Source organism: Danio rerio, chromosome 7 (genome assembly GCF_052040795.2).
Source record: "Danio rerio strain M-AB ecotype USA chromosome 7, GRCz13ab, whole genome shotgun sequence".
NCBI lineage: Eukaryota > Metazoa > Chordata > Actinopteri > Cypriniformes > Danionidae > Danio > Danio rerio.
Window position 1 is genome coordinate 38,123,539 of NC_141027.1, and position 23,292 is coordinate 38,146,830.

Genomic DNA, 23,292 nt, shown 5'->3' on the forward strand with positions numbered 1-23,292 from the left:
TTCAGTGAAAGGTTCACATCTATGAAATGCCATGCCTGTTGATTTAAAACTACAATCAAAACTCCCAGTTTTTTTTTCTGTAAAGCCAAGTATGGTTGAAATCTTTACAGCAATGTGAGCATTAAGTATTCTTTCAGGTTGGTCGGGTTTACATTCCTCTTTAGTATGCAGATTGACTTACATTTTATGTTCGCTGTATTAAGTTTTTTCTAGTTTATTATTATTTTTTTAATTTTAATGTAAAGCCTAACCAGGGATGAGGGCTGGAAATTAGATGTACTTGACATCAGCCGTTTTATTTAGTTTTTTTAGGGCAATAGTATCTTAAACTGAAAAGGACCCTCCACATCAAAAACTACTGTTCCAAAATATTTTAAATGTTTATTAAATAAAATGTGTTCGATGGAGAAACAATTTTTTGTTTTCCCCAGACAAGGTTATCATACTGTTAGAATCTTATATCAGCCCATGCCTACATGATAATTTATAATAATTCTTATTGCGGATATCTACTTGATGGTAAAAAGGCAAAAGATGATTCTCAATCCTTTTAAATGTGATGTAAATGATGAAAAATGTAACAGTAAAAACATATTTCATAATCATTTAATATTCTTGTTTTAATTACAAGGTCACTTTTGACAACTTGTATCAATCATATTTTCTATAACTTTATATTGATTAGATTTGATAAATATTTTACTTATTTTGTGTTTACTCATTTCAAAATGTTTAATGTTTTTATTAAATTCAACGTTATATTTCTCACATTTTTTTCAATGCTTGTCCTCATGTTGACTCACCCAGCCCATTTATAAATGTAGATTTAAAATAGAAAGCTTGAAAATCCTTGAGCAATATTTAATAATTTCTTTTTGCTACAATTAGATATGCAAAGCTAATGGATCATGACTGTTTATGAGGTATATTAAGATAAGTAAAACATAAGATAACCTAACATATATACTACAACATTTCTACATAGACAGGTTTATGAGGGATCGAATACAACTAATAAACATCTGATAATCCACTGTTGCTCTGCTGTGGGCCATAAAGTGCAACATAAAAGCGTTTTGCTGTTCTCACATTATGATGGACTGGGTCAGAGGGGAAACTGAGCAACATAACAGTGTTCATAAAGTAATCTCCAGGCGCTGGTCTATCATCATTTCTCAGATACTCCTCTTTCAGGACAAAACAAGCTTTACCAAAGGTAGAATAACCTGGGCTTTAAAGAGAACTCTCTTATGGGACAGGGTGGCATTGTTTTGTTTGCTTTTTAACATACATGCTGAAATTTAGCTAAAAGACCTCTTAAAGGTAAAGTTCCCGCAGAAATTAAGATGTATTCCCCCCTATGTGGTTAATATGGAGTTTTTATTTTTTGGTTGAATACAAAAGAAGATAACTTGAAGAATGTAGGAAACCAGTAGTCACTGACATCCATAGTAGTAGGAATAAAATATCCTAATGAAAGTGAACGGCTGCCAGTTTGCAACATTTTTCAAAATATATTTTGTGTTAAACAAAAAAAGAAACCCGGAAACAAATGGAGGCTGAGTAAATGATGAAAAATTCAAAAGTTCACACTCAGATATTGCTTGATATTATAAGCAGGTTTTGCATGCTGTCCCAGGCCAGGAGAGAACTCTGAGCTCAGGGCTCATGTAAGGAGGTACAAGATCAGGTAGTTCTCAAGAGCTCCCCCTGGTAAAGGAGGAAAGGGGGTGGGGTGGGGGGATTCTTCAAAAAACAAAGGCGAGGGAGTAATGCTAGACGAGCTATTTACAGTGAGTTTGGAATAATCCAAGTAGTTTACAAATGATTACAGATGAGAGACCTGCCGCGATCAATCATATCACATGCTCCTCTCGAAATTAGTTTGTGAAACTTCATTTCATTTTTTGGGACAAACTGTGCTTTTAATTCTTAAAAGCACCACAAGAGGCCATACTGATAGTTAATGCTTTAATTAAAGCACTCATATGTTTGGTTTTACAAACATTATTTTATGTCTTCATTTCCTCACATAAACACTCTCACATAAAAATAAAACCAAAAAGGATTATAAACAGGAAATGCTAAATAAGAGTTGCTCTGCTGATCACTTAAATCTCATTTTCTTTGCAGGTTCTCCAAGTAGCCGATAAATCTCTTCAGGTTGATCCTTATGTTGTCCAGAACGCAAAGCTGATCAGGGCTGTATTTTCCTTTGCCTTCTTTTCGCAGCTGTGAGGAAACAAACGGTTAAACTGTGAAAAGCCTGCCATCTAAAGGCCGAAGAACATACAGAGATCCAGCAATGGCCATGCTGTGAATGGATAAAAGCAGCTGAAAAAGTACTTTAGAGTTATAAAGTAAAAGATCAGCCAACCAAAACAGATCTGTTGAGCTGGTTTTCAGAGCTTCTTTCTGTCAGGCAGAGATGTGCTTATGCAACAGAACTCAAGCTTGAACCTTGAGCTCAAGCCTGAACATGTATTGGGAGGTTTTTCTGATTTAATATTACAGCTTGGGCGTGTGAATGTGATGGATGAGTGCGCTTGTATATTCCTGGTAATATCTCTTGTTGGCTTTAAACAAACCTTGGCTCTAAACCCTGGTTGAAGGGCTTTGAGAGAAGAAAGCAGGTCAATATTTTTTGCAGCTTTCTCTGCTTCATCGCCATCGGCAAACACGTCGAAGAGAGCATCAAGAGCTTCCCCACACACTACCAGGTTTGCGTCCTTTGTTGCTACATTTAGTAATGCATTTCCAATCAGCTGCAAAAAGAAATAGGGACAATTGTACATGCAATGTGATGACAAATACACTCCAACAACACTGTTCACTGATTAACTTCAGAACGCACAGGCATATTTTATCATACATTTTTCATTTGTACATCAAAATATTTAATATACATCAAAGTGCTGTATAATGGCATAAATGAAGCCATTTGTAATAGTGAATACATTCTACTGAACATATTTAATAAAAACAATGCATTAAATTAGATAAGGTATGCAATATTTTTGTCCATGATAATATTCTGATGTTGTTTTAAGGTTGGGAGCTGACATTCTCTCAAAAAATGACATTTGCTGTTTGTTCAAGCTTTTAAAAAATGAGCTGAATGAGATTTTTGGAGTGACAACTTAATAGTTTTATGTTCAGTTCAATTAAATTTGTTAATACTAATTAACTTTATTCCTTCATGTTGTCCCAACACAAATCACATTAACAGTGTTAAGCTTACTTTAATGCAACAAATATAAAAATTAAAACAAATCTTAAATATCTAAAAGCATAGCCTACGTTAAAATGCATTTAGAATGACCCAACTTTTCAAGTTATCCAAGCAAAATACACTCACTGGCCACTTAATCAGGTACACCTGTCCAACTGCTCATTAATGCAATTTTCTAATCTGCCAATTACATGGCAACTCAGTGCATTTAGGCATGAAGACATGGTCAAGACGATCTTCTGCACTTCAAACCAAATCACCATTAACTCAAATAACCATTTGTTACAACTAAGGTATGCAGAAAAGCATCTCTGAACGCACAACGCACCGAACCTTGAGGCGGATGGGCTACAGCAGCAGAAGACCATACCAGGTGCCGCTCCTGTCAGCTAAGAACAGCAAACTGAGGCTACAACTCACACAGGCTCACCAAAATTGGACAAAAGAAGATTGGAAAAACGCTGCTTGGTTTGATGAGTCTTGATTTCTGCTGCGACATTCGGATGGTAGGGTCAGAATTTGGAGTCAACAACATGAAAGCATGGATCCATCCTGCCTTATGTCAAGGGTTACAGACTGGTGGTGGTGATGTAATGCTGTGGGGGATTTTTTCTTGGCAAACTCTATGCCCATTAGTACCAATTGAGCATCGTGTCAACGTCACAGCCTACCTGAGTATTGTTGCTGACCATGTCCATCTCCTTATGACCACAGTGTACCCATCTTCTGTTCGCTACTTCTAGCAGGATGACGTGCCATGTCAAAGTGTGAATCATCTCAGACTGGTTTCTTGAACATGACAATAAGTTCACTGTACTCAAATGGCCTCCACATTAACCAGATCTAAATCTAATAGAGCACCTTTGGCATGTGGTGAAACTGGAGATTCGCATCATGGATATGCAGCCAACAAATCTGCAGCAACTGTGTGATGCTATCATATCAATAAGGACCTAAATCACTAAGGATTATTCCCAGTACCTTGTTGAATCTATTCCACGAAGGATTAAGACAATTCTAAAGGCAAAAGAGGGTCCAATCTAGTATTAGTAGTAGTAGAATAGATTAGTGTATATCTCTGTAAGGGTTTTTTTGTTTTTACATTTATAGAATATGCCATAGTTGAAAAGATGGTTCATCCACCCAAAAATGAAAATTCTATCTTTTAATCATCCTCCACTTGTTTCAAACAGGTTTGATATTATTTATTCTGTATAAAATAATGCAAGATATTCTTAAGAATGTTGGTGAAAAACACACTGACATCCATAGTATTTTCTGATCCTACTATAGATGTCAATGTTTTTTTTTTGTTGGCATTATTCAAAATATCTTGATTTCTGTTCAACAGAATAAATAAATTCAAAAAAGTCATAAAAGAACCATTTAACTGTGAAAAATGGTGAGGAAGTGTTTTGTTTTTGGGTTAACTATCCCTTTAAGTATACCATACAAGTAAGTGCATTTTCCCCAATATCAACATATCAACTTAATAGATCAACTAATAATTACATCATATTTTTTGACAATGCAGTTTCAAAAAGAGTTTCAAAACAGGCAAAGCATTTTGTGTGTGTGTGTGTGTTTGTCAGAGTAGTAAAGCAGCTTTCAGTAAAATTCTAACAATCAGTATTTACCTGCAGAGTGTCTGCTGTGTTTTTGTCTTTGGCAAGTGAGCTTCCTGTGATTCCAAGAATGGCCAGAGCGTTAACCTTCACACTGACCAGATCGCAGCTGGTGGCAGCCTCACAAAAACCCATTAGCTGGTGTGGAGTCATACACTGCAGAATTCATAAAAAAATGCAGTGTTTTAAAAAACAGACACTTAAAATATTTTCACTAAAGTATGAATTAATGAAGATTGTGGTTTTCACCTGAGAGATGTTTTTGGTAGCCATGATCTGTAGCAGAGATCGGAGAGCACTGGTCACAGCCTCCAGGAACTCCTCATCCTTTAAAACCTCTAGAAATTAATTTATAATAACAGAAAGTAAGCAACTGCACTGCTTAAAGTGAATAAAAACTAATCGGAGATGTCTACCTGCCGAGCTGAAGACCAGTGAGGAGAGGTGCTGAGCCACAGCCTGCAGACTTGAAGCGCCACCAAGAGAATCTGTGTCCATAGAGGAGAGGATATTATGGAGACATGTCAGTGCCCGACACTGCACCCGCTGCATCCTAGTAAAAAACCAAAGCACAACAATGTCAAATTTTAATTTTAATATACAGTACAAACCAAAAGCTTGGACACACCTCATTCAAAGAGTTATTTAATTTAAAGACTATGAAAATTGTAGATTCACACTGAAGGCATCAAAACTATGAATTAACACATGTGGAATTATATACATAACAAAAAAAAAGTGTTAATCTACTTTAAGTCTGTCATATTCTAGGTTCTTCAAAGTAGCCTCCTTTTACTTTGATTACTGCTTTGCACACTTTTGGCATTCTCTTGATGAGCTTCAAGAGGTAGTCACCTGAAATGGTTTTTACTTCACAGGTGTGCCCTGTCAGGTTCAATAAGGGGGATTTCTTGCCTTAGAAATGGGGTTGGGACCATGGCTGCGTCTGAAACCGCATACTTCCATACTATATAGTACACTAAAATGACTTACTACTTCCGGCGAGATTCTGAAGTGCGCATCCCATGCACGCTGCGCTATCCCATAATGCCCCGTGAGAGAATTCATGAATGGAAGTGAGGCGACGCAACTGACGCAGGTAGGTCACGTGACTATGACAAAATGGCGGATGTAGTACGTCCGAATTCCATTCATACTTTTCAAATTCATACTGTAAAGAACGTACTTTTCTAACGGCCGAGTAGTACGTTTAAATTCAAATGCAGTACCTACTGAGTAGTAGGCGGTTTCGGACGCAGCCCATCAGTTGTGTTGTGCAGAAGTCAGCTGATAGTACAAACACAGCTGATAGTCCTACTGAATTTGTGTTATGGCAAGACAAAAAAGCAGCTAAGTAAATAAAAAGGAGTGGCCATTATTACTTAAAGAAATGAAGGTCAGTCAGTCCGAAAAATTGGGAAAGCTTTGAAAGTGTCCCCAAGTGCAGTCACAAAAACCATCAAGTGCTACAAAGAAACGGGCTCACATGCAGACCACCCCAGGAAAGGAAGAACAAGGCTGTTTCTCAATATGCGTACCGCAAGAACGGAAGATGTGTGAAACTTGCCGGATGTGATCTTGATATCGAGGATGCACTGATGCAGACTTGAGCACCAAACTCGCTCTGGAATTCCCAGACGTCATTGCGACTGGATGTGGGAAGTGCAGCATTTTTTATAGGTTTATTATTAAAGTTAAGAGATATCATTTATTTACCTCAGGAGTTTCCCTAAAGCAGGGGTGTCAAAGTCAATTCCTTGAGGGCCATAGCCCTGCAGATTTTAGTTCCAGCCCTGCTTCAACACACCTATCTGTAGGTATCAAACAAGCTTAAAGCCCTCAAATAGTTGGATCAGGTGTGTTTAATTAGGGTTAGAACTAAACTCTGCAGGGCTACGGCCCTCCAGGAACTGGCTTTGACACATGTGCCCTGAAGGAAATGGTGAAAGTAAACATTACCATGGATATCTTAATAAAGAAATAAACACATTAAGGGTGTTTGTTAGCTGAAATTCGTATTAAAATCTGTTTTATTTATATTTTGCAGAGTATATTTGTAATGTTTTAATGCCAAGTACATATTTTGAAGAGGGGAACAACAATATATCATTGTATGAATGCTGCATTGTTTAAATAATTTACCATTTAAAACGCGCGAAGGATGTGTGACCATCAGAAAGACCGCAGCATCTCATTTCTCAAAGGACGCGTTTTCTGCCCACGCGGTCTCCTGAGTGTGTTCCGAGGACACCTGGCAAGACCGGTCTGTGCAAGAACGCAAGTCAGTTCTCTGCGTTCTTGGAATTGAGAAATAGCCCAGAAGTCACCTCTGCTGCAGAGGATAAGTTCATCCGAGTCACCAGCCTCAGAAATCGCAGGTTAACAGCAGCTCAGATTAGAGACCAGGTCAATGCCACACAGAGTACCAGCAGCAAACACATCTCTAGAACAACTGTTAAGAGGAGACTGTGTGAATCAGGCCCAGATGGTAGAATATCTGCTAGGACACCACTGCTAAGAACACGCAACAAGCAGAAGAGACATGTTTGGGCTAAAGAACACAAGGAATGGACATTAGACCCGTGGAAATCTGTGCTTGGCTCTGATGAGTCCAAATTTGAGATCTATTTCCATCAGGTTTGCATTTAGCTGCACCATAATTTATTTTTCAACAGGAACATGAATCCAACCACACCTCCAGGCTGTGTAAGGGCAATTTGACCAAGGAGAGTGATGGGATGCTGCGCCAGATGACCTGAACCCAATCAAGATGGTTTGGGGTGAGTTGGACTGCAGAGTGAAGGCAAAACGGCCAACAAGTGCTAAGAATCTCTGGGAACTCCTTCAAGACTATTGGAAGACCATTTCAGGTGAAGAAAATGCCAAGAGTGTGCAAAGCAGTAATCAAAGCAAAAGGTGGCTACTTTGAAGAACCTAGAATATGACATACTTTCAGTTGTTTCACACTTTTTTGTTATGTATATAATTTCACATGTGTTAATTCATAACTTTGATGCCTTCAGTGTGAATCTACAATTTTCATAGTCAAGAAATAAAGAAAACTCTTTGAATGAGAAGGTGTGTCTAAAGTCTACAAACTATTTTAAAAAATAAGTGTACATTACTTTTTCAAGAGGCATTTCCAAGAAGAATCTTTGCTACAGAGCTCAAGTGCAGCAGCACTAGGGAACTCAGCCTTCTTCAACACCTGAAATAAAATCATTTAGTGAAGTAAATGCACTTATCTTTGACACAAGAACAGCAACTTAAATGTATTATACAGGCGGCTTTTTGTGTTTTTGACAACTCTTTGTGTATTTCAAGGGGTTGTAGAATAAAATTACGGATTCCCCACCCAAGGTCGACTTACAGGGTTTCTGCAGGTTTATAAAGGCAAAGTTAAGGGACAAGTGAAGGAAAGTGAACACATAATTTGAAGAGAACACAAAAGGTTGATGCATTCTCTCAATGTGAATTTGTAGGTGAAACAATGTTTTAGCAACACTTCAATGTTTTGTACGGGTTCTCATTATTTTTTATTCACTGGATAAAAATAAATAAAGGTTTAAATAACTCTGTTCCCAAATACAGAATATGGAAATAACTCTTACTGTACCCTCTGGTTACATTGTAAAAATAATGAGATAATTTATTATCAATTTTGTTTTGTTTCTGAGATCAAATGTCTAAAGATCTTTAAATGTTACTTTTATTGCTATTAACAATGTACCTGTTGAGGCATGCTGTGGTTGAGCAGGACTGTGTGAAGTTCAGCAGACAGACAGAGAGGAGAGAACAAGCTGGAATTAGTGTCTGACATCCCATCAGCACACATTTCGCTCTCATCGCTGCTGGACATCTCCTCCCATTCATCATCAGAGGGCTCTGTACACACAAAAATACAGACACATAGACAGAGAGAGAGAGAGAGAGAGAGAGAGAGAGAGAGAGAGAGAGAGAGAGAGAGAGAAAGAGAGAAAGAGCCAATATCCTGTCACATTATCCTCTGCCTCATCTTTGCCGACACATACAATGAAATCATTCCTCCAATTTTAGCACATTTACTGGCTACAATATTCATGTCTTGCCTCAAGCACCAGCTCACATATGAACACACACACACACACTCACCATCAGAGCAGCACATGTTGACGATGATCTCCAGAGACGTTTGCTGTGCTGACAGCAGTGCTTTAGCCTCTCGCAACTCCAGTCGGTCTCGCTAGAAACCCACAGGCACACAAACAAAAAGTATTTGTTGAGGGTCACCAGTAATAAACACATATAGTGATGGTTGAATTTTTTAAACATTTAAAGGGATAGTTTATGCAAATATATAGATGTCCTCAACATATACTGGTTCCAGACAAATTTCCAGTAAATTTCTTTCTTCTGCTGAAAAAAAAAAATCAAGCCATAGACTTTCATAATAGGAACAATAGGCTGCTTTTCCAGCATCCTTCAGTATGTCCTTCTTTGTGTTCAACCGAAGACAGAAGTTCAAACAGGTTTGGAACAAATGGAGGATAACTAAATGAAGACAATTATTATTAATTTTTTTTTTGGGTTAACTCTCCTTTTAAATGAGTGATTCAGCAATGTGAATAGGTCACGGCCCAGTACTGACTCATGAAAGAGATGCTACTGTATATGCAGTCCCACTATTGTGAGTTCCACCTTTAAGGACCAGTATCCATATTTGAGCACATCACGCACCAGGCGCAAAGTGCTATTGCACATTTGTTTGTATTCAAACATGGTTTTCTATGGGGACACTGGTCTGTGCTATAAATAAGATTAGAGACCTCTTCTTTAAGGCATTGATATAACTCGAGCAAAATTAAAGAACAAATTGACAATGTTTGAACAATTTGCTCCAATTGGTAAACACCTTCAAACTATCGTTGTTTTGTGGCGACTGCATAATCGATACAGTAGTTTTGGCTCTGAGGCATCACCTTCATTAATGTACTAAAACTTCAGGTTCACTTATTTTGTTCAGTTCATCAAGGTCTGACATCCATAAATAAAAGGATGAACACATGGGGGAGATCTGTTATAGTAGAAATTAAAGCTCTACTTTTAATTGAAAGTGATGCCAGCACTCTTGGCTCTGCAAACATGGTCTGCTTTGGTTCCAGACACAAAATAGGTCACAAATATGAGGAGCTGGATCAAATCTCACCTTGAACTTTTAATAAGGACAACATCAAGAACACCCAATGGGCAAATCAACAGCAAAAGCAGCTCAGAGAGGTTACAGCAGCCCTACACACTCATATACACAAGTGGAGACAGTCACACTGTGTTTAGAGATTGAGGACCATCTGGCTCTGAGGGACAGATGTGCCGTCACTGGAGTTTACATGGGGTGAGGGAGGAGGAGTGCAGTAGGGAAAGCCTTTCCTCACACTGGTCAAATCTGAGTCATGTGACACATTACGCCAATAGTCTGTCTGTTGAGGAATACAGTCGAGACTTACTTTAATATGCATCTGTGACCTCCATATGCACTCTAATCCAGTTATTGTAGGGGGGCTTCGGGATGACATAAATGCAGAGATGCTCCAGTCTAATGCTAAGTATTGGTGTAAGCCCTGAGACTGCCATTCTTTGACCAAATCTGATATTGTGTGTAATATGTTCTGTGTTACTGCTAAACCCCACACAATGATTAAACATAAAAAGCACTGCAAATTACAATTATTATAAATGGTATATTAGAAATATTTCACTACATTAAAGTCTTCTGAGATCACACATCAGATGTGAGGTACAGATAAATATTTAAGATGAAGACACACAAATCCAGCAGTCTCATTCCACTGATGCACAAATTATGAGGTTTTCAAAATGAATGATCATGTTAATAAATTATAACGTTATTTTTCTGTGGACTGGCAGAAATATTTCAGAATTTTATAAATATGCAGAATAAAAGATAAGACATGGCAGATTATAACTCACAGGCAACAGATCGGAGATGTCGTTTTTGGTTCTTGACATTTGTACATTAGGCTTTCCTCCATTCCTCTTCTGATCATTCAATTCCTCCTCCATCTCTTCGACCTGAAGCCCTGCAGGCCGCTGGTCTGTGTGATGTGTCTCTGTGACAGATGTGGTGTCTTTAGACAGACGGGCAGATTCAGCTCGCCACAGTTGTGGGATCAGCTCTCCTGCGTCCAGACTGAGGCTGTGTGACAGTGTGCTGGCCAGTGCGGTCAGTGTGTGAGACTGCTGAGCTGAGGACAGACCGTTTTTCAGATTCCATAAAGATCCTGAAGGATGGAGGAAAGACAGACAACTGTTAATCAATCAAAACATCTATCAAATTCATGCTTCCACTTAGGGGTGGGGCGTATGACCAACATGCTACTTCACAGTATGAATAATTGTACCTCATAGTAATGATATACTTCATAATAAAGTTATTATTTTAATAGGTAGTTATTCCAGAAAACCAACAAAATAGAGATGAAATGAACTAAAATACTTCATAAATGAAAAGTACTTCACCTTTTTTTTTCCCTTTTTTTGGACCTTGTTAAATATAAAAATGGTGCACATTATTGGGTTTTTGTCCTTTTGTCTGAGCTGATGCAAATATCTATTCTGTTTGTGTGTTTTAGGAAAGAGTTAATTTAGAGGTTAATTTACAAAGATTTGAGATGTGTAGTCCCCATAAGTTTTAGCTTCCTAAAATAAATCAAAATCAGACTTGTGATTTCATGATCCCCAATTGATGCTTTTTTCCTAGCTAGAACTAAATTCTTTATCATTAATTTAATAACAATAGTCTCTGAATAATTGTATCATGGACCAGGCACTAGGACACAGCAGAGGGCTGATTAAGAGCAATTTACTAATGATACAGAAACAATAGAGCAGATACAAAATTAAGCACTATATGATTGGTGTCACAAGTCATCCATTTTTAAATATACTCTGACCAATATATTAAACAAGACTAAGAATGTTATCACATACATGTTGTTTGTGTATCTTCCTGGTCCACTTTGAAACTACTAAAGCCATATAGTTATGTTACTTTTTACCTTCATATTGAGGTGCTATACCTGTGGTTATGATCAACAAATTGAAAGCATATGAGGGTGTTACTATTTTGATGGAACTATTTCTGGGTAATGAATCTTAATTTACATCTGTAACATACTGGAAAAGTAGATTAGAGTGGCAAGAAACAATTCTGAGAAAATAAGGAGTCAGGCCCCGTTTACACTAGTGCGTTTTAGTTTGAAAACGCATAAGTTTTGCTACGGTTACGCCATCCATCCACACTACGCCGGAGTTCTCGAGCGCCGAAAACGGAGCTTTTTGAAAACGCTGGAAAGGCCGTTTTCATTCTAAAACGCTGCTGCTCCATCTCAGTTTGGATGGGGAAAGACGGAGACAACTGAAAACGGAGGCGGGGCTGCAAACGTTCGCCTATCTGATTGGGGCTTTTCCTCAATATTAAGTAGCCCACACACAGTTCAGTCTCGCATCCTCTTCTTGTAAGTTAAGACTTCGCAAGTTTGATCAAGGCTGCAGTCTCCCCCTTCTCAGTTTGATATGGAAAACATACAGAGGACACGGGTAAATCTTCAAAGGGAACAGTGTACTTTATAACTTCATTCACATCACCTTGGCTACGTTGTTTCACTTTCTCAAAAATAAAATGTAAACATGATTTAAGGAACTGCCTATTTTCTTTTTAATATTAGCAACTTCACAGACAGCAGAAATGTTGAGGCGTCGTGCTGCATGAGCGTCATCTTCACTGTGTGGATATTTATAACAAAACGGAGCCTATAACAACTGCCTCCTTTCAATTTCAGTGAAAATACGAAACGCACCCTCTCTTTTGCTGAATATCAGTTTTAATAATCGATAATTATAAAAGTATATAAACATACAATAAGTTAATACATTGTGGGAAATAAAGGCAAGCGATCAGTCAATGTACCTGGATTAATCATTAACTTATCTTTGCGCTTAACCAAAACATGTTACCCGTGAACAAGTAACTTAATAGATTCCAATGACCAAAGTCAGGGAATTGGCCTATGTCGTTAGATAAAGACAACAACATGAATGAAATATCACGTTTAGCAAATATAGTGAGATTAGATCCAGCGGGAGATGCTTGATGAGCAGTCCGACAAGCAGAGCTCTCATCTGGGTAGAAATGCTGGAGCGCTTGCTCGAGAGTGTGTGTGTGGTCACGTGATGTGCGTTTTCAGCGTCTTGGTGTGGACGGAGAGCTGTTCAGAAACGCTGAGTAAAACGAGAGTGTGGACGCGGATCGTTTTCATTCTACAACGCCGTTTTAAAACTAAAACGCACTAGTGTAAACGGGGCCTCAGTTCTCTGCCAGCATCCTTGTGGAAAAGTTTGTAAAATATCACAAACTACAAGACATCATCCCACCCAACAAACGACTTGCAAATGACCTGAATGAGTTTTACTGCAGGTTTGAGAAAGCACCCCACACCCACTCTGAACTGCTCTTTACACCACCATTAACACCTCCACCACCCCTCATCTCTCCCATACCTGCTCTTTAGTTCAGTGAAGATGATGTGTGCAAGGTCTTCCGGAAACAAAAGAGAAAAAATTGTATAACGCCACCCTGTCTAAAATCCTGCGCTGAACAACTGGCCCCCATCTTCACCCTGATCTTAAACAGATCATTGGAGCTGTGTGAAGTGCCCTCCTGCTTCAAACGCTCGACCATCATCAGGACATCACTGAATCCTCACTGGACTTTCTTCAGTTTACCAACAGAGCAAACAGATCTGTGGATGATGCAGTCAATATCGGACTGCATTATGTTCTGCAACACCTAGACAGACCAGGGACAGATGTGAGGATCTTGTTTGTTGACTTCCGCTTGGCTTTCAACTCTATTATCCCAAAATTTCTCCTGCCCAAATTAACTCAGCTCTCCATGCCCACCTCTGTCTGTCAGTTGATCAACAGCATCCTAAAGGACAGGCAGCAACTGGTGAAGCTGGGAAAATTTTCACCCAGTGCCCACACAATCAGCACAGGTGCCCCCCAGGGGTGTGTCCTCTCCTTACTGCTCTTCTCCCAGTACACGAATAACTGCACTTCAAAGGATTCCTCTGTTAAGTTCGTAAAGTTCGCAGACAACCACATTTATCAGCCTCATTCAGGAAGGTGACAAGTCTGCTTAAAGACAGGAGGTTAAGGAACTGGCTGCCTGGTACAGTCACAACGACCTGGAGCTCAACACGCTCAAAACAGTGGAGATAATAGTGGACTTCAGGAGAAACCCCCCTGGTCTTCCCTTATTGAGCATCATGGACAGCATTGTGGCAGCATTGGTTATTCAGGTCCATGAGCACTACCATATCTCAGGACCTGAAATGGGACACTCACATTGACTCCATTGTCAAAAAAGCTCAACAAAGGCTGTACTTCCTTCGTCAGCTAAGGAAGTTCAACCTCCCAAATGACCTGCTGAAAGTTCTACACCTCCATAATTGAATCAGTCCTCTACACGTCAATAACTGTCAGGTTTAGCTCAGCTACCAAATCTGACCTTCGTAGACTACGTCGAAAAGTTCGGATTGCTGAGCGAATCACAGGTACAACCTTCCCTACTCCCCAAGAACTATACTTATCCAGAGCAAGCAGAATGGCTGCCAAAATCACTCTGGACCTCTCACACCCAGCACACTGCCTCGTTGAACTGTTCCCTTCGGGTCAATGCTACAGAGCACAGCGCACCAGAACAGCTCGACACAGAAACAGTTTCTTCCCTCAGGCAATCCATCTCATGAACACTTGATGATAATAATTATGAAACAAACATCACGACTTGCTTTACACTTTTTACACACATATACACTTATTTAATAACATACTTTACATGCCAGTTTGCACATAACAGCTGCACATATAACATTATATATAGTAACACACCTGTACATACTCGTATCAATTTGTTTATTTGCATTTACTACTTCTATTTTTAAAATATACTCATTATCTGTTTTTTGACCTCTCTTTTATTCTGTTGACTGTAGAAGCTCTGTCACGAGAACAAATTTCTCGTAACTTAAGATTCAGTTACTCTCAACAAAACTTAATATTATTAATGATACATATGCAGCACTACCAGGTCAGGTGCTGTTGCCACAATCTGTAAAATTTAATGACACCAATGCTCTTAAATGTTAGGATCGAGTCCACACTTAAGGTCTGACGCAGTAGGCCTGTACATATATTTAATGGACCACGTGCCATGTGTTGTTTTACCTGCAGCCAGTGTGCGCAGGAGAATGTTCTCCATACTGGTGTGTGTGGAAGACAGAATGTTGTCCAAGACCCCAAACACAGCTGCATTCCCACTGCGTATCAGCTCTGAGTTCTCCTCTGTTACTGTGTGCAAACAGTGGGCTAGAGAGAAGAAAGCACACACTCAAACAAACCACAGCAATAATGATAGTAAGAGAATGACTGAAAATCAGCATTGAAACATTTCTGTATCTGTGGCTGGAAATGAGTCTCTTATGCAGACCAATGTTTCACACATTTGATCAAAATACTATACAATAAGGTTTTTTTTAACACTTTAAATGACATTTTACATAGCAAGTAAAGACAATGTAGTTATTAGTTTGAAGGGCACAGGTAATATCAATATGTTATGTCTACATAAATTCATAGTGAGCATATAAAAAACAGCAAGTTTTGTTCAAAGAAGCAATCTTGATTAAAACAAACATCAGTCAAAGTGCTCAGACAAAAAATCCAAACAAAACATTTTCATACTCCACTCAGACATCTGCAAACATAACTGAATATATCTTAAAATGTATACATGTTATTTATACATATTTTTATTTCTGAGATGGCGAAACAGAATTATTTCAGCAGTCATTATTGCAGTTTTCACAATCACATGATCTTGTTGCTGATTTGGTGCTTTTGAATTCTAATTTATCAGAGCTAAAAACAATGTTAAAAAGTTGTGCTCCTGGACCTTTAAAGTTTGAATAGATGACCATAATAGTGTGTGTCACCTGCTGATATTGCCAGCTCCATATTCTGAGGGTGCTTTTGTAGACATTGTAGAAGAACATCCACAAGTCCAGCCTTGTTAAACACGGACACTGCTGTGCTGCTGCTCTCACTACACAACCAAACAAACAAAAAAAGACAGAAACACAGATAACATGAATTGGTACTTTTTAAATGTGGCAATTGATCAAACTAACTATAAGTGTCATTTTCACCTTGCAAAATACAGCCAATAAATAAAGCATGATGATATGCTGTCATATCACAGGTGGTGACAAAATACACATACATGAAAAAAAAAATGTTAAAGCTAATATTAACTAATTTTGTTAATATACATGTGAGGTGTAAACATCAATCAGTGTTGACCACCTATTTGTGACTTGGTCCTTGCTTTCAGTTTAAGTTCATTCTTACCAGAGGTTCCAAAGTAAATTGACTGCTTCATTGGCGACATCTTCCACTGAGGTTTTCTGTCCTTTCTTAGAAGGAGAGTTCACGCCAAAGCCTGCACAGCACTGTTCTCCACAAAAACACACAACACAGACACACACTTATTAAATAGAGCTTTTTACAATATAGCTACACATTAATGAAATGGCAAAAATATCATATCAAGATTATGATCTAAAATCCTATTACAATTCTTTCATTCTGTTTCACATGTTACTAAGCAGTTCAGCCATCCTACCTGCCCTATGACCCCGGATGTGCCTGTGCTTTGTTTCAAACGGAGGAAGTTGTGCACCGGTAACAGAGAAACACATCAGCGCACAGTGCTTGTGAATGCACACCCTATACTGACACTGAGGAGAAGAAACTGTTGAATAAACTTGTTATTTTTGTTGTAAACTAAACTATTCTTGTAGCTTTGTAATATGATATTTTTTTTTGTTTCTACACTTAATTCAGTAACTTTGCTATTTATGGAGGAGGATGGAGCTCTCAGATATTACCTAAAATATCTTCATTTTTGTTCTGATCATGAATGAGAATCTCAGGGGTTTGGAACAGCATGAGGGTGAGTAAACAAGATTTTTATTTTTGGGTGAACTATACGACTTCATGTTGATTTTATGTTGTCATGCAAGTAACAGTTTGAACTGAGTTGTTTCAGCATTCATACCTCCCTCAGGAGAGCAGACAGAGGCGTCAGCACATCCTGTCTCACCATGTCCTCACATACTTCAGGACCTCCACTGGCACTGAGATTCCTGTAAATAAATAAGTGTAGTTTTACTAAATTAACCTAGCAATAATGTTATACAATAAGCTGATTGTAGGACTAACTACTGCAGGAGAAATTCTTAAATTCTTAAAGTCTTACATATTTCATTGCAGGTTGTTGTTAGAGGTTTTAAGGTGAAAAACAGAAAGAAAACCATTTTATGAGAATAAAATACCCTGGTTATTTCTTTTAATTCATGTCTCAGAAATTCTTTTTTGTAATTTCACCACAGTAAAAACAAATTTTACTGAGATTAAAACTATCATTGCTTTTTCCTGTAAGCATGTCAAAGCTGCTGATGCTAAATTAAATCTGTTTGAAAAACTTAAGCAAATCCATAACAGAAGGCTATTGCCTTTGTTTGGAAAAAAAAAGCCACCATAAAATATTTCATGTTCACCAATATGGATGAGAACAAAAAATACATGAGAAGAGACTAGACTTCAAATATGAAATAATTAGCATAAAGATGACACAAATATTTATTACACCGCTAAGTCTAAAATACTTAATTGTGATTCATTAGTCATGTCGTGCATTTCCAAAATCCGTTTGATAACAAACTGTAGTCTGTAACGGTGACAAATTGGATTTTGAGGGCTTGTTACAGTTTTTACGTTTAAACAGCTACTAGACTTCAGTATAAACAGAATTGTTATACTGCTTCTTTTTTACTGAATTCTATCAAAAAAATTATATGTATATTTTGTGTTAAATTTTATTTACTCATGTCATATGCATGTGTTTATGAATCAGAATAATTAAAAATAATCAGTTGGTTGTATCTGATGAATAATTCCTTCCCTTTGCAAGAGGGTCCTGATTTATCCGCTCAGGGTTTATACTGCTATAGCAATCAGATGGCTGTATATAATCCATTAATTAACATATGAAGAGTTCAGATGCAAAAACATCTAAAAGCCATTTGAAATGTCCTTCAACTCTAAGCATTTTTATCATGGTCCTGTCTGTAGGTTCAGTAATTTCAAGTTTATGGCAAAAAATACACTCCACTAAAGGTCTTTAAAATAAAATAACTCTACATAAACATAGGTGTCTGAAAAAAGTACTCATTTTCTATAGAAATTTCTGACGGCACAAAGAGGTTTTTGTATCTGAACTCTTTATATATAGTCTGCATGAAGTTTCAAACTGCTTGCAATTCAAATCATGTTGTGTAAAATGTGGTCTGATTAAAAATAACATTGGCAATTACCTACAGCCAATGAGAGATCAGCATCCACTAGTTTAAGTACGTGCAGGCCGGCGGGAGGTTGAGGGAGAAGTTAAAGGCACTCATTTCCAGTTTATTTTGAACCATGAAATGATGGACAAACTAGTGTAAATTTGGCAAGAGCACCTGTTTGACGTGTCATCTGAGCAACTGGGTCAAAAAAGAAAAAGCCAGGGGCCTCATGTGCAAAGACTTGCGTTGAATTAATACGAAAACATTGCGTACGGACAAAGCTGTAAATGTGCGTACGCAGTAAAAAAATCAGATGTATGAAACACTGCATACGCGAAATCCCACGCATATTCTCTTTGTACATCCAAATTAACATGAAACTGAGCGCAAGAGCAAAAAAACCCTCCCAGCCTCCTCCCCCGTATGAATATGGTAATGACTACACTTTAGCAAAACCAAACAAAAAAGCAATGGCAAAAGCAAGTAAGAAAAGAAACTTCACAGAAAGTGAATGGGAGGTGCTCCTTTAGGAGGTAAACCGGAGAAAAATTGTGTTATTTGTAAGTTTGTCCTGTGGAATTAATAACAAAAGAAAACAAATTGGGATAGTTTAGCTGATACAGTTAACGCAGTGGGGTCTGAAAATCGCACTGTGAGTGAATTAAAAAAGAATTGGTCTAATGTAAAGGTGCAGGTTAAGATGAGAACAACGGTGCACCGTCAAAGTGTGGACCGAACAGCCCAAAGAACATGGGATGCTGAACTAACACCTTTTGAGGAGAGAGTTGCCTAAATTGTGGGCGACACTTTACTGTCTGGAGTAGTATCTGTGTCTGTGGGAGACACAGATGTATTAGAGGGACACTTTGTTAGGGCGGTAAAACAGCACTCCTCTGCTCTCAAGGCAGTGCCACCGGCATTTCAGCTGCCTAATTGCCCGCTCTACAACTGATGAGTGCAAGAATGGGCATCATTGTATCTGCACTCTTGGTCAGTTTGTGGGTTGTTGAGGAGTGTTAACAGCTACGACTTTAATGGATAACCGCGGTCTGCTGATATGCAGTTAAATAATTATGCTCAATAAAAATGAAATAAAATAAAAAACTTAGCTGGAGGCGATGCAGTGGCGCAGTAGGTAGTGCTGTTGCCTCACAGCAAGAAGGTCGCTAGTTCAACCCTCGGCTGGGTCAGTTGCTGTTTCTGTGTGGAGTTTGCATGTTCTCCCTGCATTCGCTTGGGTTTTCTCCGGGTGCTCCGTTTTCCCCCACAGTACAAAGACATGCAGTACAGGTGAATTGGGTAGGCTAAATTATCCGTAGTGTATGAGTGTGTGTGTGTGTGTATGGATGTTTCCCAGAGATGGGTTACGACTGGAAGGGCATTTGCTGCATTAAAACATGCTGAATAAGTTGGCGGTTCATCTCGCTGTGACCCCGGATTAATAAAGGGACTAGGCCGAAAAGAAAATGAATGAATGAATGAATGAATTTAGCTGGAATAATATCTTTAAATACATAACTCACCAAGAACTACCCATCGCGCACCCTGCCACCTGGGAGCCTTCGGATTTGACCATTATCAATGTCATCTAAAAAGGCCAACACCGCCATTGCCATAGACTAAGGGTTGCATACATTTGCACATGCATTTATATGTTCTAAATCACATAATTGGTAAGAGTTACCTCAATTAACCTATTTTATCAATTAGAAATTAATAGCAATGTTTTTCACATGTGTTGGTGCGGTACTTTGTAGTGTGCAATTTAACAATTGCCTCTAGGAGTCGCCTATAGAAAATAAAACAAACACAAAAAAAGAAATGCATGTACGCCAGACATGAAGTTGGTACAGCAACGCACATTCTCACATTAATTTCATCGTTAGTAAATCCAAATGTGAGCGTGAAACCTGGCTTACGCAAAGTATTTGTGTATATGCAGCGTTGATTCATGAGGCCCCTGGTGAGCAAAGCCCTGCAAACCCAGGTGAGCAAAATAAGTAGATTTTCTACCCTCCTAAAGGCTTCTTTCTCATTATGTAGCGAATACGAAAAGATATACTGCGTGACCTTGCGTTGTGTCCATGTCACTTCTCGCGTGTGTTTGGTTGTAAGATGTAGTTTTTGGACAGAGACAAAGTTGTCTGCGATTCTTCCTATCATAAAGTCATGCGGTGTGAAACCCCCTGTCGCCAATCCATCTTGCAGTGTTAACACAGCAGTGACTCAACACTAGTGCAGATAGTCATGTATTGTGAAAACACCTGTGACATGACTACTTTGAAAATGTTGCAGTCTGAACTTGGCCTTACTGTATATCAAATGCATGTACATTGTCATTCTAATCATTTCTGTTTTTTTTTTTTAATTACAAAAACCTTTAAAACAGTTAAGAAACTTTAAAATCTTTGAGAGAGAATACTCAGACATTTACATCTACATATGTCACCTTCAATTCACAGTTCAGATCTAGAGTCAGTGTCATTTGTGCATGTACCTGAGCGCTCCTGTAGCAGTTTCTCTGACCGTCAGGCTGTGATCAAGCAATAAAGGTCCAATTTTCCTCACTGCATCTCTTTGGAGGAATCCTGGTAAGGTTTGATTCTCCTGGACAATCCGAGAGATACTGGCACAGGCATACTCGCGCACATCTGCTGAGGGACTCTGCAACTAGAAACAAACAAACAAACAAACAAATAAATAAACACACACACACACACACACACACACACACACACACACACACACACACACACACACACACACACACTATGAGAGTCACATTTAAATTAAGATATATCGGAATACCTCAATAGGGGCTGAGGAAAAACTGGCTGTTTCAAAGCTGAAGAGTCGTCTACAGCTTGCTTAACAGATACACTAGTCAGTTAAGCTGTGAACTGGAAGCTTGCTGACTCGTTTCCTCTATTCAACTTGCTACTATCCATTCATCCCATCATTCAAAGAGCAGACACACTTGCGCATGTGAGGGCATCACATTTTCACTGAAGATTTAATCATGGTGCATGATACTATCACAACATCATATGAAATGGTGAAAACAGGTACAGAAATAGAAAAAAACAACAACTCTGATTTATTGTACAGAGAGTTTTAGAGAAACTCAAAGTTTCAAACTAATTAAATTGCAAAAGGATTACAAAGAGTTCAATATACAATAAAGTTTGTGGTGGTAAATAAAAAAATTACTAACAATATTTAATGTAATGTAATGTATTTTTTTGTCAGCAACTAAGGCTATTTTCATGGGAAGAACATTTCAATAATAAATAAACAGTTAAGAACAACAAACAAATGAATGAATGAATACACAAGTTAAATAAGATTTTAAGTGTGAATACATAAGAATTCAAAATCTTTTCTGGTGTCACTTTGCTAAAATGTCCTTAAGAGAGTTAATTTCATAAAAAAGGCTTCTGATATCATTAAAAGCAGGACAGTCCAGTAAAATGTGTTTTACAGTAAGGGGAGTTGTGCAGAACAAACATTGAGTGGGGTCTTCATCTTTAGGTAAAAAGGCGTGAGTTTATCTTGTATGTCCAATGCGACATATGGTAAAAATCAACAATTAATAAATGACCTAAAATCAGTATTGACTTTGTTATGTAAATGTTAGTTTACAAATATACAGCTGAGCTTAATTCGTTATTAAATTTATTAAATAAAACAGTTGCAAGTTTTGATTTAAATGACTTGCTATATTAACATCATCTAATATGTGTTTTACAAGTTGTTTTCGCAAACTGTAGAGTTTAATTACCTAATGTTATCTAATGCTGACTTGCTGTAAAGTTTTAACAAATACCAGGTCTACCAAGAATCAGAGCATTATCAGTCAACATCTCTGCAAGTTTTTGGGCAGATTAACATGTCAAGATTTTGTTTCATATTAAAGTATCCAATGAAGCACATCAAAACAACAATTATCTGAATATTCTCAAAATGCACTGTAAAATATTGAACGATTAATAGTTTTTTCAAGGCATTTATGAGTGTTCATTATAACAATATCATGTTGTCTTTTCGACTATTATTAGACACGCTCAACACACAAGCCATATTTAGACACAAGTTACACTAATGTTGTTTAATCCACGTAATTCTGACATTCTGTTTTATAAAATAAAGCATTAAATATAAAAGAAATACTGTTGTGACAGTGGTGTCAGCTTACTTTTTCCAGTAGCTCAGCTGCCGGAGAGTCTTCTTCATCTTCTGCTTCTTCAACAGTGTTTTTAACAGCAGTTGCTGCAAGACCGTCGGGAGAAAACTGCGACCGTTTGAATTTAGGATTCTTTGTTTTTCCCATTGTTAACTGTTTTGACTACACTTGACGTGTAATATCAATTATCTTGTATTTTAAACTCGCGTAGACTCACAACACGAGCGACCATGTGGACGTACGTCGCTGCCGTAAAGTGAAATAAACTGTCGCGCGAAAACTGTCGTTGACAGTCGACAGCGCCACCCCGTGGAGCAAGCACGCTTCAGGTTTCATAGAGAAATCATAGAAATCATTGCACTCGACAAGAAGAGATCCTGGATGTCAAACGGTCAGTATCAACCCATGTGTTTCTCTGTCTGAAATACCCACCGAAGAAACCATGAATCTAAATCAAACCGATTTGATCTGTATACAGATAAACTACTCCAGGAGAGCCCATGTCTAATCTCAAACTGTAATTTAGCCAAGAGTGAATTTGTCCACATGGAGCTTCAGATCTGTCTGAACGGTCCCTCTCAGAAAACTTGAATAATGAACAAACCTGAAACTTAAGCATCCAAACCCTAACTGTAGAGAAATGAGTTAATATTACTCTCTACCTAAATGTAGGGGAGAATAGGCCATAAAGTGCTTCCTCAGTTTGTGAGTCATAAATCCATTTATGGTTCAGAGTATTTTACCCCAATTATTTTCAGACCAGCATATGAATATAGCAAGGGACCA

The 23,292-nt window shown here is 38.1% G+C and overlaps 1 protein-coding gene across 1 annotated transcript; it reads right to left on the reverse strand.

The window, feature by feature from the left end:
* Positions 1-1,957: 1,957 nt before the first annotated feature.
* heatr3 (HEAT repeat containing 3) lies at positions 1,958-22,728 on the reverse strand. Its single transcript, NM_200889.1, is given in 15 exon segments — positions 1,958-2,232; positions 2,589-2,765; positions 4,870-5,013; positions 5,107-5,195; positions 5,274-5,410; positions 7,983-8,065; positions 8,588-8,742; positions 8,989-9,079; positions 10,825-11,135; positions 15,145-15,285; positions 15,912-16,021; positions 16,327-16,427; positions 17,036-17,123; positions 20,821-20,993; positions 22,519-22,728. Coding segments are annotated over 15 exon segments (2,049 nt in total). The 5' UTR covers positions 22,654-22,728; the 3' UTR covers positions 1,958-2,118.
* Between the last annotated feature and the right edge of the window lie 564 nt (positions 22,729-23,292).